Raw genomic sequence first — 16,074 nt, 5'->3', positions numbered from 1 at the left:
GCTGGGAGCTGGGGGCACTGTCATACAGTGGTTCTGCTCCTTTCTCTTGGGGTGTGTCCAGAAAGTGGAGATGAACATGAATGTTCAGATCCTTGGGTCTCACTTGTGGGGTGCCTCAGGGTTCCGTCCTCTCCCTCGTGCTTTTTTATATCTATATGAAGCTGCTGGGAGATTATCAGGGGGGTTGGGCTGGGCGTATGCAGTATGCAGATGATACCCAGCTCTACCTCTCTCTTAAATCAGAACCAGTGAAGGCGGTGAAGGTCCTGTGTGAGTGTCTGGAGGCGGTTGGAGGATGGATGGCGGCTAACAGATTAAGGTTGAATCCTGACAAGACAGAAATACTGTTTTGGGGGGACAGGGGGTGGGCAGGTGTGGGGAACTCCCTGGTCCTGAATGGGGTAACTGTGCCCCTGAAGGACCAGGTGTGTAGCCTGGGAGTCATTTTGGACTCACAGCTGTCCATGGAGGCACAGGTCAATTCTGTGTCCAGAAGGAGCGTCTCCACCCCCATCGTTCAGCCCGGACACTGAGATCCAACGCCAAGGGCCTTCTGGCGGTTCCCTCACTGCAAGAAGTGAGGTTACAGGGAACCAGGCAGAGGGCCTTCTCAGTAGAGGTGCCTGCCCTGTGGAACGCCCTCCCATCAGAGGTCAAGGAAAAGACATCTGAAGGCAGCCCTGCTTAGGGAAGTTTTTAATGTTTAATGCTCTATTGTGTTTTTAATATCCGATTGGGAGCTGCCCCGAGTGGCTGGGGAAACCCAGCCAGATGGGCGGGGTATAAATAATAAATTATATTATTATTATTATTATTATTATTATTATTATTATTATTATTATTCTAAGTGAGCTGGAACTGCGCAGTGCTTACATTCCTAAGGGCACCTTTACAGATCCTATTTCTTACATATAAACCAGCTTTGTATCACTGGCCCATTTATCCAAGTATTGCCTGCTCTGCTTGACCATCAGCTCTCCAGGGGGCAGTCATGTGGGCTGTAATGTCATGTTGGCTGTCTTTTTTTAATTGGATATCTTATTTTAAGCCAGTTCTTAGGATCATACACCAGGGTGGCTACCACCCACTTTACAGCCCAAAGCAGATTTCAGCAGGCGGGAGGAAGGTAAGGAAGAGATTTGTTTGGCACCCCCAATATTTTGTTGTTGTTGCGGCTTCAAAGTGCTGCACATCACATAGGGGAGGGGGGAATGAGTCACCTGATGACATCACTGCGACTTCAGGTGAGCAACCCCCCCAACCTCTACCACCAGCTGAATCAAGCTACCCACCCCAGAAGCTATCAAATAACTACTGGCCTTCTGCCTGCCCAAATCTGCTATAACTGTCTCTGTCATCAACCAGCCCCAACACAGCCAGGATATAGTGGGCTATCAATCAAAGCAAATTACCTCATGGAAGGATGGCAACTCATCCTTTGCTTTATGGTACTCATCCACACACTCTATGCAGTAACAGAGGTCATTATTGGCTGAAGCAAATTCATTTGCAGGCAATGTAGAGGAAGCATAACTTTTTAGCAGGTTGACGACTGAATCATCAGAGGTGCACCAACGGCATGCACCCATTCTGCAGATAAACACAAAAATAAAAAAGAGAAAGAGAAATAATTATTTGAAATTATTTGAAAACACAAACACAGAAATGTTCTGAGTAAAGTTCGACAACATAGAAAGCTGCTTTATATCGAGCCACACAAAAGAACACAGATGAGCCTGACATATCAGGCCAATCACCCATCTAGTCCAGCATCCTGTTCTCAGTTGCCGACCAGATGCCTGTGGGAGACTGGCAAGCAACACCCAAGCACAACTGCACTCTCCCCTCCTGCTGTTTCCAGAAACTGGCATTCAGAAGTATTACTGCCTCCAACCATGGAGGCAGAGCATAGCTGTCATAGCTAGTAGTCATTGACGCATAGCTGTCAACTTACAGATTTGAAAATAAGGGACCAGCAGCCTTGAAAATAAGGGACCAGCAGCTAAAATAAGGGACCTGCAGCCTCACCTGTTCCGGGCACTCCAGTCTTCCTGTCCTCCTGCAGTCTGGTCAAACTCATGCTGGTAGCTTCGAGAACCTGTCCAACCAACTTTGTAACCAGAGGTTCAACTGAATAGAATCTGAATCACATGCACCACAAGGCCTCTGCAGCCTCAACTTAAGATGGCTCCCCGGCCTGGCTTTACACTGCAAAGCTTGCAGCAGCACGTGCAACAAAATGGTGCCCAGCATTCAAAAAACCCCTCAGCTTGCATTAACTAGCCACACACAAGGCATGCAAGTTCCACCCCCCAGTTGTTCTTAGACTTCTTATTGGGTGAGCAACACAGCCAAGCAACACAATTGGAGCCTCCCTCCTCCCTGGCCGGCAGGGAGGGAGGGAGAGGAGCTGCTTCCTTTGAAATTTAAGGGACATCATTTAAGGGACATTTAAGGGACATCCATCAATAAGGGACAGCAGCGGGACATCGTGCTGGAATAAGGGACTGTCCCTTCAAATTGTTGGAATTCAACCTCGGTCAGAGGTATGTGCCTATCTGTCCAGGCACCGGCTGAATTCCTTTTGACCTCCCTCCCGCGACTCCCGGCAGGAAAAACAGTTGAGGTCCGTATCGGCGATTTTTCTCAGACTGTGAGAAAAACACACCACTGCTACTCCTCCTCCCTGCATATCCCCAGGGAGGGGAAACAGACTCAGACAGAAATGTAACTACATGCTTTTATTCCTGTCTTTAGCAGCCATACATACAAAGATGTCTGCACTCTTTTAACAACAGAGAGAAACTCAAAAACTCCACCCATGTACATCCTGTACAGATAATATGACACACACTGAGCTCACATCCTGTGCTCAGTACGGAGAATGGACTGCCCCTTTCTTGCTATGGCAACAGTCACAAACATCCTGTCTGGCTTTGCAGCCAGCAGCAGCTGGCTTAGCTGCTGCTTCTTGCTTCTGCATTGCTTCTTTATGGTAACATACTCCCCCTAAAGAATCAATGCGTGCAGCGTGCAATGCTTGATCCAGAGAAGAAAACAAACAGTTGTTATATGTATAACATTCCCCTGTTGTTTCAGTTCCACCCTTGGAACTACCCGCCACTGGTTTTACCAATGTACCTCTCTGGTTGTGTGACTTCCAAGGAATGAGTGCATCTGCATTACCTTGGTTAGCAACTCTCTGTTGTGCCTTTGTCTCTGACTCAGACACAGCTTCAATTTGACCTTGGTCGTTTACAACAGCAATACATGCAATAGCTAGGTTGGCAAACTCTTTTGAATACCTCTTGGGTGCTGCTCTTCTCTGCTTTCTGGTTCATAGAATCATAGAATCATAGAGTTGGAAGAGACCACAAGGGCCATCGAGTCCAACCCCCTGCCAAGCAGGAAACACCATCAGAGCACTCCTGACATATGGTTGTCAAGCCTCTGCTTAAAGACCTCCAAAGAAGGAGACTCCACCACACTCCTTGGCAGCAAATTCCACTGTCGAACAGCTCTTACTGTCAGGAAGTTCCTCCTAATGTTTAGGTGGAATCTTTTTTCTTGTAGTTTGGAACCATTGCTCCATGTCTGCTTCTCTGGAGCAGCAGAAAACAACCTTTCTCCCTCCTCTATGTGACATCCTTTTATATATTTGAACATGGCTATCATATCACCCCTTAACCTCCTCTTCTCCAGGCTAAACATACCCAGCTCCTTTAGCCGTTCCTCATAAGGCATCGTTTCCAGGCCTTTGACCATTTTAGTTGCCCTCCTCTGGACACGTTCCAGTTTGTCAGTGTCCTTCTTGAACTGTGGTGCCCAGAACTGGACACAGTACTCCAGGTGAGGTCTGACCAGAGCAGAATACAGTGGCACTATTACTTCCCTTGATCTAGATGCTATACTCCTATTGATGCAGCCCAGAATTGCATTGGCTTTTTTAGCTGCCGCGTCACACTGTTGGCTCATGTCAAGTTTGTGGTCAACCAAGACTCCTAGATCCTTTTCACATGTACTGCTCTCAAGCCAGGTGTCACCCATCTTGTATTTGTGCCTCTCATTTTTATTTTTTTTTAAATAATTTTTATTAGGTTTTTACATTTTATAACAACAAACACACACAAAAAGACCAAAACAAACAAGTACAATTTCATACCCTAATTTTCTTTACCCTCTTTCATTGACTTCCCCCCACCCCCTCTTCTTACATCCCAATTCCAATAATTAATTCAGCAAGTTCTTACCTAACCTCTTAAACATATTAATATTACTTTTAAAACTTAATTCTTTTTATTTGTCTATATTCAACTTATCCAATTCTCTTATAATCATTAATTTCTTTTTTTTTTAAGGTCAATCTAACTTCCCTTCCACAAATTTTTCCCTTTATTATATTGATTATAGGTCACATTAACCAAATAAGCAAATCGTAACATTTTAGAATTCTATTCTCTCCCCCCTCCCTGCCCCGGTTTCTGTCCCTTCCCAAACAAATGTCCAAAAAACAAACAAAAAATATTTCTTAGCCCGGATTCCTCACGTCCGAGGCCTTTAATTCTCTGTTAGTCCCTCTCTGCCAATTATATTGGTAGTCCTTTTTGTTGATCCTGGGACCCCGAAGGAGTTCAGTCAGAGTCACATCAAAAAATCTTCCATCCAGAATGTTTGAAAGTGGTTGCTGCGAAAGGTCGGCTACTTTTCCATACTCAAGTGGGAAGTCCCAATCGTGTTGCTTTATTCTTTTTGGTTTTAATGTTCCAAGTACTCCAGGGACTTCCCTCTTCTTCTTTCTCATCTTTCGCAGATTTGTAATCCAAAGGTCTTCTTGCTCATACTCTAACAGTGTGGACTCCTGATTGGTGTTTTCCACTTGTAGTGTCTGCACTCCTTCTTTCCTCTCTGTCAATTCCAAGAGCATCTCTTCCTGCTCAGCTGCAGGTTTTTTATCAGTCATATCCTTTATACATTCAGCAGAGTTGTTTGTTTTAGAATTCAAGGTCGTAAGTGCTTTGTTCATAGCCATACTCTGCTCTTGCAGGATTCCCACGAGAAAGAACATTTTTTCTATTTCCGCCAGTAATTTTCCCTCTGCAGCCATTGTAATGTCACTAATTCCCCCTAGGGGGCTTTCAGTTACTTGGTAGTCCTTTTCCAACAATCTGTTACTTTGTTATTATCACTACTTTGTTTCCAACCACCTCAGTTCAAATGTATCACCTTTAATTCAGAGAGTTATTAAATAACAAGATTCTTAACTTTGTCCACCCGTTTGACAGCTCCTTTGACAGCTGTCAAACTCCTTTCACTTTTTCCTCCGGCACACAAACAGGACACTCCCGGGTTTTTTGGGGGGGAGGATTACACACAAAGTTCCAAAGTTCCTCCCTTTCTCTCCAGCACAAAAACTTCTTCTATCAAATTTATGAAAACTTTTAAGTCAAAAAAATAGTAGTCTTTCCGCCTTAATTCTCCGTTCCTTGCTTTAAATCGTCTGTAAGTAGAGGGGGTGCGGACTTCCCTTTAGCACATCCCCCGATCGTGCCGAATTCAAAAGGTAAAATTTTTTAAAGTCCCGATTCCACTACTCACGGGTTATTTGTTATCCAGTCCGAATTTTCGGAAGAAAGTCAGCGCTCTCCGGCCATGGCTCGCGGCTTCGCTCCACTGAAGTAGCGGTCTACTCTCAGCACCACGCCACTCTCCGTACCCTCTCCGTAGCCTTTAAAAAGGCTCTCCGTGGGTCGGGGAGGGCGCTTAAGGTGCCCACCGAGTCACCAAGTCCGCAGGCTTCCGCGCCTGCGGTTTCTGAGGGTCCCCGTGTCGCCGGCACGGCAAGACCCGTCTTCAGCGGAGCCGATTCCCTCCGGAGCTTGGAGGGAATCCGACATTAGCCGTTCGCGCTGACCCGGAAGTGCGTTCGCGCTGACCCGGAAGTCATTTTTTTTGCCCAAGTGCAATACTTGACATTTCTCCCTATTAAAATTCATCTTGTTTGTTTTGGCCCAGTTCTCTAATCTGTCAAGGTCGTTTTGAAGTGTGATCCTGTCCTCTGGGGTGTTAGCCACCCCTCCCAGTTTGGTGTCATCTGCAAATTTGATCAGGATGCCCTTGAGTCCATCATCCAAGTCGTTGATAAAGATGTTGAATAAGACCGGGCCCAAGACAGAACCCTGTGGCACCCCACTAGTCGCTCTTCTCCAGGATGAAGAGGAACCATTGATGAGCACCCTTTGGGTTCGGTCAGTCAGCCAGTTACAAATCCACTGAGTGGTAGCATAGTCAAGACCGCATTTTACCAGCTTCTTTACAAGAATATCATGGGGCACCTTGTCAAATGCCTTGCTGAAATCAAGGTAGGCTACATCCACTGCGTTCCCTTCATCTACCAGGCTTGAAATTCTGTCAAAAAACGAGATCAGGTTAGTCTGACATGACTTATTTTTCAGAAATCCATGCTGACTATTGGTGATCACAGCATTCCTTTCTAGGTGCTCACAGACTGTTTGCTTAATGATCTGCTCCAGAATCTTCCCTGGTATTGATGTCAGACTGACTGGGCGGTAATTATTTGGGTCCTCTCTTTTCCCCTTTTTGAAAATAGGGACATTTGCCCTCCTCCAGTCTGCCGGGACTTCGCCTGTTCTCCAGGAATTCTCGAAGATGACTGCCAGTGGTTCTGAGATCACATCTGCCAGTTCTTTTAATACTCTTGGATGCAGCTCATCTGGCCCTGGAGACTTGAATACATCTAAACTAGCCAAGTATTCTTGTACTATCTCCTTAGTTATTCTGGGCTGTGTTTCCTCTGCTGAATCATTTGCTCCAAATTCTTCAGGTCGGGCATTGTTTTCTTTATCGGAGAAGACTGAGGCAAAGAAGGCATTGAGGAGTTCAGCCCTTTCTGTATCCCCTGTTTGCATTTCACCATCTTCTCCTCTGAGCGACCCCACTGTTTCTTTGTTCTTCCTTTTGCTACGAACATACCCATAAAAGCCTTTTTTGTTGCTTTTAACCTCTCTAGCAAGCCTGAGTTCATTCTGTGCTTTAGCTTTTCTGACTTTGTGTCGACACGTGCTGGCTATTTGTTTGAATTCCTCTTTGGTGGTTTCCCCCCTTTTCCATTTTTTGTACACATCCTTTTTTAATCTTAACTCAGTTAAGAGTTCTTTAGATAGCCACCCTGGCTTCTTTAGGCACCTTCCATGTTTCCGTCTCATTGGTATTGCCTGAAGTTGTGCTTTTACTATCTCCCTCTTAACAAACTCCCAGCCATCATGAACTCCCTTTCCTTTTAGTATTACTGTCCATGGGATTTCAGCCAGCACTTCCCTAAGTTTTATGAAGTCGGCTTTCTTAAAGTCAAGAAATTGAGTCCTAGTATGCTTGGCTGCTCCTTTCCGCTGTATAGTAAACTTCAGAAGAGCATGATCACTCGCGCCTAATGATCCTTCCACTTCTACCCCACTAACCAGGTCATCAACATTGGTTAGGACCAGATCTAAAATGGCTGTTCCTCTTGTTACTTACTTACTTTATCAAACCTTTATTAGGCATTATGGAAATAAAACCTTAAAAGAGAAAATAACATATAAAAGCCTTAAAATATATATAAAAAGGCAGCAGTTTGCTAAATGCATATATATATATATACATATAGAGTCAGTGGTTTTCCTTGTTAACCTGCTCCTTGGAGGACTGCTACCAAAAACTCGGCTACCCCCGCCGTTACCCTTTGGTCAACGTCGGATAGGTAGAATCCCACACATTCACCTTGCTGCGGTTCCAGACCACCCAAAAGAGGGGACAGCACGCGTTGACGGAGCGTACTGTACAATGGGCAATGAAGGAGAATATGCTCTACAGTGTCCGGGACATTCATAGAGCATCTGCAGAGTCTCTTGTTTCTAGGAATGTTTTGATATCTTCCCCTGACAAATGCTGAGGGAAAAACATTCAAACGGGCCAGCATAAAAGCCCTACGTTGGGCTGGGATTATTAGTTTAGTGACGTAATTGGCTCTGCTATCTAAGATATTTAATTCATAAAATATGGGGGAGCAAATTTTGTTTACAGCTGCCATAATATTTTGTCTCTCGACATCCTTTAGTCTAGTTAGGATATTATGGGAAATATATTGCTCATTAGAATTGTACAGGGGCTCCAGCTCGATGCCTAAAGATTCAATCTTTTTTTCGAGGTGCTGATACCATCTTGATTTATAGGAGTCTTTGAGCAAATCAGCGAGCAGACTTGATGGAGGGCAGCGAAAGTGGCAGCGTAACCAATACTTTATTGAGGTGGACCATGCCCAATATTCCATTGTGTGTATGCCTATTTCTGCACACATTGTTTCATATTTGATCGTAGCTGGGAGTCCAAGAATACGTCTCAGAAAGCTAGAGTGAATCTTTTTTAAATCATTGTTATATGCTTGGACCCATAGCGGGATTCCATAAAATATCTGGGATTGCACTTTTGTTTGAAATATCTGATTTGCCGCAGGAATAAATTGATTACCTTTCTGATAATGAAAACGGGCAACTGCTGATGAGATGCACTTTGCCTGTTTTATGGCATTTGTGCGATGGGTTGCCCACCCTAAATTGCTCTGGAATAAGATTCCCAGATACCTATAGATTTTCACTTGTTGGATTTCTTGCCCTCTTATTTTCCATTTCTCTAATTTCCAACCATTCGAGAAGACCAAAATTTTTGTCTTCTCATAGTTTATAGAGAGTTTGTTACATTCGCAATAGAGGATCAGTGAAGATATAAGACGTTTCAGACCCAAGCTCGTTAAGGATAGTAGGACAGCATCGTCTGCATATAGTAAGAGAGGAACTGGTTTCTGATTAAGTTTAGGGGCATGTGATTCTATTTTTTGAAGGTAATCTGGCAAGTCTGATAAAAATAAATTAAATAGAAAGGGGGCAAGAATACACCCTTGTTTTACCCCTTTCGAGATTGGGATGTCTGATGAAAGGTGACCTTTGATGTTAAGTTTGACTTGACAGGTATTGGAAGAGTGTAGATTTTGCATTAGAATCAATAGGCGCTGATCAATTTTTAATTCTGCGAGTTTCCTCCACAACTTTGGGCGGTCAATTGAGTCGAATGCACCACGAAAATCTACAAAAGCAGCGTATATCTTAGATTGCCTTTGGGATCTGTATTTTTCAACCAGATGCGTAAGTATAAGACAGTGGTCTAGTGTGGAGCAACCTTTGGAGAAACCTATTTGTTCTTTCCCTGGTAAATTTAGATTTTTCATCCAGGTAAGGAGTTTAGATAAGAGGTGCTTAGCGTAGATTTTCCCTATCACTGATAGAAGGCTTATCGGTCTATAATTCCTTGGTTCTTTTGGGTCGCCATTTTTAAAGATTGGAATAATTATTGATCTTAGCCATGTCTCAGGTATGATCCCATATTTATCTATAAGCGTAAACAGTTGGGCTAAGGGTTCTGCCCACCAATCTATATAGGTCTTAAATAATTCTATTGGTAGACCGTCTGGCCCAGGAGATTTCCCCGATTTGAGATTTTTAACTATCTCTCTAATTTCCTCTTCCTCTACCCTTGGCCACTCCTGGAGTTTAATAATTTTATTTTTAGTGGTTTCATTTCCTTTAAGTTCACTGTGTAGATTGTTAAATACAGATGTAAAGTATTGGGACCATTTGGATTCTGCAATTGGTGGTAGAGTTAGTTGATTTTCGGCTTTCAATCCTCCATACACTAGGTTCCAGAACGCTTTGTTGTTTTTACTCTGAATTGAGTCAAATAATTGTAGCCATTTTTGGGTTGCGTATTTCTGTTTCTTTTCAGCCAGAATGTAATGATATTTTCTTTTTTCATCAAGATAAGAGGGCTCTAGTTTGGTGCGATTATTTTTAAATGTTTGGCGCAGTTTTCTTTTTAGCTGGAAACATTCATCATCAAACCAAGGGCTAGCGGTATGTTTAGGTACCCAAACTTTAGGTGGAGTACTAAGCTCTACAAACATTTGGAAGATTTCATTATAAATTTTCGGAATATCACTGTAGAAATTAGTGATCTTTAAGTTGGATAATACTTGTTTTCTCAGGTTGGCTGTAAGTTTTTGCCCCACTGCTACACTCATTTCCTGGGACCATTTTAATTGGGTCATTTGTTTGTATTGAGAAGGTTCTATGGTATTGTACTTAGTTATTTTGGTTTCGTCCTTTAAGTTAATAGACAACGATAATGGCTGATGGTCGCTTTCAGTGCGCGTTCCAATTTTGAAGTCCATGATCGAATTTATAATATTATAAGGGACAAGAATATAGTCGATGACACTACATCCTCGGGGGGAGAAGTATGTAAACTCCCCGCTTCTATCGCCTTTTGTTGAACCATTCACAATCTGCAAATTAAAGTTGTTACATAATTCAAGTAGGCGTAAGCCTTCGTTGTTAACAACCCTGTCTCTGGAGAATCGTCCTATTTTCAGGGCATGTGCGATATCATTATCAGTATTCCAATTTAGTTTGCTACATAGTTGTTCATTGTTGGTTCCTACTCTGGCATTAAAATCACCTGCTATTATCAGTGAGGCATTTGGGTATTTATCGGTCAAATTTTCTATATAAGAGGTTAGTTGTGACCAGTTTTCACTGCTGCTGTTGTTTTTAGTTGGGGGGATATAGACATTTACAAGTAGCAAGGGATCTTTGTTTTGGGTTAAAAGTAGAGCTTGTGCAAGTGGTAAGCATTCTTCTAGTTGCTTGATTTCAAACCCTAAGTTGTCTTTGATCATACAACAGAACCCTGCTTTCGGCCGGCCTTTCGTGTTTGTTTTCAATGCGGGTTTCGTATAGGAGGTGAATCCATTGATTTTGATATCTCTAGTTGACCATGTTTCTTGTAGAAGTATTAATTCAAAATCTTTAAAGAAGTTCATTAGGTCTGGGTCTCCGCCTTTGTTTCCCCACCCTGCGATATTCCAGGACAGCAAGCGTAGGGTCCGTTTTTGAGTTGGTGGCTGGTTGACAGCATTTAGTCATTCTAGTTCTGTTATTAAGTCTAGCGAGGGATTTTGTCTTGTGCAGATACAGCCATTTGTCGCTACTTTCGGTGGGGAACATAGTGGTGGATCTTTTAGATTCTTTTTTAAAGTGCGGGAAATTGAAATTTCCTCCCTTTCTTGATTGTTCCTCTTGTTGCTTCTCCCACTTTCTGGACAATGAAGTTGTCTGCAAGGCCAGTGAGGAATCTGTTTGACCTTATGCTCTTGGCTGAGTTTGACATCCAGCAAATATCCGGGTAATTGAAGTCCCCCATTACTACTATCTCCCTTCCTTTTGCATGCTTGGCCATCTGTTCCAGGAAGGCATCATCTATGTCCTCCGTTTGGCTTGGGGATCTATAGTAAACTCCCACAATGAGGTCCCTGTTATTCTTCTCTCCCTTAATTTTGACCCAAATGCTCTCACTTTGGCTTTGAGGTTCTAAATCTTGGATCTCTTCACAGGTATACACATCCCTGACATATAACGCCACTCCTCCTCCTTTCTTGTCTGGTCTGTTTCTCTGCAATAGATTGTATCCCTCCATTATTACATTCCAGTCGTGGGACTTATCCCACCAGGTTTCAGTGATGCCTATTATGTCATATTTAGTTTGCTGTACCAAGAGCTCAAGCTCATCTTGTTTATTACCCATGCTTTGCGCATTAGTGTACAGACATTGAAGTCCCATTAATCATTCCCCCGTGTCTCTTATTTAAGGATTTTTTCCTCCCATCACTAGGTCTGCGTGCTGTTTGCTCCATTTGGTCTATGACATTTGGATTCCTACCTTCAGGAGCACTGTCTCCCTCCCCCACATTAGTCAGTTTAAAGCCCTCCTGATGAGGTTTCTGAGATTTTTGGCAAAAACATTCCGCCCAACCGTTGTGAGGTGCAGCCCATCTCTTGCCAGAAGTCCATCTTCAAGAAACTGCTGTCCGTGATCTAAGAATCCAAACCGTTCCTGTTTACACCATTTGCGAAGCCAGCTGTTCACTTCCACTATTTTTCGCTCTCTCCCTGGGCCACGTCGTTCAACTGGGAGGACAGATGAGATGACAATTTGTGCATTTAATTGCTTCAATTTCCTGCCCAGAGCCTCATAGTCTCTTTTGATCTTCTGGAGGCTATTGCTTGCAGTGTCATTGGTTCCCACATGAACCAAGAGGAAGGGGTATTTGTCAGTGGGTTTTATGATTCCTTGCAGTCGTTCAGTTACATCTTGGATCTTAGCCCCGGGGAGACAGCACACTTCCCGAGACATCTTGTCAGGCCCACAGATCACTGCTTCTGTTCCCCTCAGTAGGGAATCCCCTATCACCACTACACGCCTCCTCTTAGGTTTGGTCGGGGTTCTTCCGTGAGCTGTCCGTTCCAAGGTCGCCTGCACGTTCCCTGAGGACTGACTTTGCTTCTCGTCTTCATATACCTGATTGACTGTAATGAGGGAGAGATCCTCAAACGGAGTCTGCTCTTCGTCTTCCATGCTAGGGGAGAGGACCTCAAAGCGATTGTGTATTTCTAAACAATCAGAGCGAACCCTGGGCTTCCTACTTCTTTGAGTCACGTTTCTCCATATATCTGGCTCCTGTGTTGGTGAACTAGCCTCCTTCTCAGGGGAGTCCCCTGTCTCCTCCTTGGTGGAGATGGTGTGCTCTGTTGCTTCCAAGAAGAGCTCCAGCTCTCTAATTCTTTGGAGGGTAGCTACACGTTCCTCCAGTTGCTGGACTTTGTCTTTTAAGAGGGCAATCAACATGCAATTGCTGCAGGTAAAGCTGCCTGCAACCTTTGGCAAGATGGCAAACATTGTGCAGGAACCGCAGGCGACTGCAGCTGTTCCCTCACTCTCCATCTTGAGAACGTGTCGTTGGGGGTGGCTACAGCGGTCCTCCATCATAAGAAGCGTGCAGACAGGACAAATAACTCCCCACCAAAAAAAAACCTAGGTCTCCCACGACAAACGTTTGAGACTAGCTCCCCTAAATCTAAAAGATGGATCAAACTGCGCGCGCCACTGCCCTGCAAGCTCTGATAAGCTCCTCCCACAGCTAATCACCTACCTCAACAGAAACCCTGCCCCCTCTGACCTTTGCACAGGGAGAGCAGCTAATCAGCCACAAAGAAACACACACAGGAGGAAACCCTTTTTGCTCCTTCTTCAGCTGCTGCCCTGCAAGCTCTGATAAGCTCCTCCCACAGCTAATCACCTACCTCAACAGAAACCCTGCCCCCTCTGACCTTTGCACAGGGAGAGCAGCTAATCAGCCACAAAGAAACACACACAGGAGGAAACCCTTTTTGCTCCTTCTTCAGCTGCTGCCCTGCAAGCTCTGATAAGCTCCTCCCACAGCTAATCACCTACCTCAACAGAAACCCTGCCCCCTCTGACCTTTGCACAGGGAGAGCAGCTAATCAGCCACAAAGAAACACACACAGGAGGAAACCCTTTTTGCTCCTTCTTCAGCTGCTGCCCTGCAAGTTCAGCCTTTGGACTCTTTGGAGAACCAGTACCAATTGTAAACAGTGGTTCGTCCTCCTCTTCTGAGGGTCTAGTCATTATGTGAGATTTCCTCTCAATGACTGTGACAACTGAGCTGTCTGAGCTATCGCTGTCATCATCAGTACTACTGAATTCAATAAAATCAACATCATCATCATCATCATCATCATCTCCTGTGGGAAATGTGTGAGCAATCACTCTCTTCTGTTCAGGAGCACTCTCTAGAAATTTTGTGAGAATCACCTGACCAGATTCAGACAAAATTACTCTGTAGAGACCCTTTTCATAACCCACAAAAATGCCTCTGGCATTCTTTACTCCACCCGGAGCTTCTGTCCTCACATGAGACCCAAAAACCTTGAAATGGGCAACAGAAGGTTTTCTATGGAACAGTTTCTCAAAAGGAGAACTTCCCAACTCTTTTGAAAACTTTCTCAACCACGTATAACAAAACGACATTAGCGACTCAGCCCAGTACTCATGTGGCAGATGTGAACTAAGCAATTGCGCTTCCATTCCCTTTTGCAATTCTTTGTTCACCCTAACACAGACACATCTCTTCCAAGCTTCTTCAGAAGCTGCAATTTTGTGTCTTATCCCTTTCTTCTTCAGGAACCTCTGGAAATCCTGTAAAAGAAAAATTGGCTTCTCATCTGTGCAAAGATAATCTATGTAAGCATCATGCATATTTTTAACCTTGTCACAAAACTCTTTAAACCTTTCTAAGGCGTCTTTTGGTCTCTCCAAAAGATAAATCCAGACAAAACCTGTGAAAGAATCAACACATATTAGGTAATACTTTGCATTGCCTCTAGATGGTGCTAGAGGACCAATCACATCAGCATACACCCGCTGAAATGCCCTGTCGACCCTCGAGGTGACCTGCTTGGCGTTCTTCTTGGCTACACCTGCAAAAGAGATCATGTTAGAATTACATTTCATGTAATCACTTTGATCAAAAGTCAACAAATACAGTCCATCTTTCTCTTTGGCAGAAAGATACAACTCTCCATCTTTGTAGATCTCGCAGTATTCATCATCATAGGACAGTTTTAGTCCCTTCTTGGCAATCTGCGAAACGCTGAGCAGATTGTACTTCAACTCTGGAACCAAATAAACATTGTTTATAGTCAAGTTCAGACTTTTAAGATACACAGTTCCAATTCCGGTCGCTTCTAGCTCTTGACTGTTGGCTTGTTGTACAACGAAGCTTTGCTTCTTAAACGACGAAAACAAATCCCTACGTGCTGTCATGTGAAATGTACACCCCGTGTCAATGACAAAAGCGTTCTCCACTTCTGGCTTGGTTCCTTTCGACATCAAAGCCTTTGCAGGCTTCGCCTGTGACTTGGCATGACTTCTGCCTGACGCCTCAGACTTCGTGGAGCTTCCCTTGGCACCTTTGTTCTGACGTGGCTTCTTGCAGTTCCGCTGAAGATGCCCAGTCTTTCCACAATTGTAACATCGGACAACGTTCAAAGCTACAGCATTTTCTCCAGTAGCAGTAGCAGTGGGGGTGTCAGAACTCCGTTCTTGTCTCCCCCTGTCCTTTACCTCCAGGGCAGCAAGTCTGTCATGTTCATTCAGAACGACGGCATAGACCCTCTCCGAAGTCAACTGACTCGCTGGGAGGGACCCCAGCTGACTGGCAACGGTTTTGTAAGTCCGATTAAGGCTGTTTATCACCATGAAGCAAAACACTTCCTCTTGCAGACGGAAATTGCGTTCCACCATCTGTTGGCGCAGAAATTTCATTTCCGTCAGGTGCACTTGAACATCTCCATCAGGCGCAAGCCTCAGGTTGGTCAGCTTTTCAAAATACAGCAACGCTGAAGAACCTGCATCTCTCTGATGTGTCCTTCTCAGCGTGTCCCAAACATCTTTCGCGTGCTGTAAATCCTGTATATGGATAAGCTGAGAGTCTGACACACAGAGAATTATAGCCGTTCTGGCCTTCACATCCTGTGACTCCCAAGCACGCGCTGGTGCTGCAGGGATGGGGTTCTCAATCACCCCAAACAGTCTCTGATTCTGCAGCAGGGCCTTCATCTTAATAGACCAAGATGCATAATTGTCATTGGTCAGGAAGGGTGGAGAAGGCAAACCTCCCCCCTTCTTGGCATCCATTTTGAGTCCTTGCATTAACTCTCAAACACAAGCCTCTAAAATCCAATAGCTGGCTTGTTTACACTCTTGTGCACCTGGCAGCTCTAACACTGGCTGCGTTGGAATGTTTCTTCCAAGGGTTCGTGAGAGCCTAAGTCAAAACAAACTTTGTTTTTGCCTCTCTGAGGCATAGCCTGACTGTCCAGCTCTCTCAAGTAACTGGCCAGCGTTGCCTAGCAACAGTGCATTCCTTTCCTTGGACAGGAAACCACAAGAATCTCTGGAATGCAGGCCTCTTCTCTCTCAGAGCTGTTTTTCCAAAATGCTGCTCCTTTGAAGCAGAGAATGAATCAATCTGCATTCACACTTCTAAGCCCGAAAATCTCATACCTTGGGCTCCGTGGCTTGGCTGTCAGCTTCTTCTGGTCAGCTTCT

At 44.3% G+C, this 16,074-nt stretch overlaps 1 protein-coding gene across 4 annotated transcripts in view; it reads right to left on the bottom strand.

The window, feature by feature from the left end:
- Positions 1–16,074, bottom strand: part of LOC309333198 (putative helicase senataxin) — a 308,026-nt gene that overhangs the window by 242,938 nt on the left and 49,014 nt on the right. For 2 of the 4 annotated variants that reach the window (XM_081846593.1, XM_081846594.1), the window contains exon 2: positions 1,413–1,590. In XM_081846593.1, the coding sequence (XP_081702719.1) occupies positions 1,413–1,589 (177 nt within the window). In that variant the 5' untranslated portion in view covers position 1,590. Of the gene's footprint in view, positions 1–1,412; positions 1,591–16,074 lie in introns of those variants that run through there. The other 2 variants (XM_081846596.1, XM_081846595.1) reach the window with 2 other exon arrangements.

Source organism: Podarcis erhardii (assembly GCF_964252035.2).
Source record: "Podarcis erhardii genome assembly, chromosome: W".
Classification (NCBI taxonomy): Eukaryota; Metazoa; Chordata; class Lepidosauria; order Squamata; family Lacertidae; genus Podarcis; species Podarcis erhardii.
Note: the sequence above shows the minus strand (reverse complement) of the source record. Positions and strands in the feature narration are given on the sequence as shown.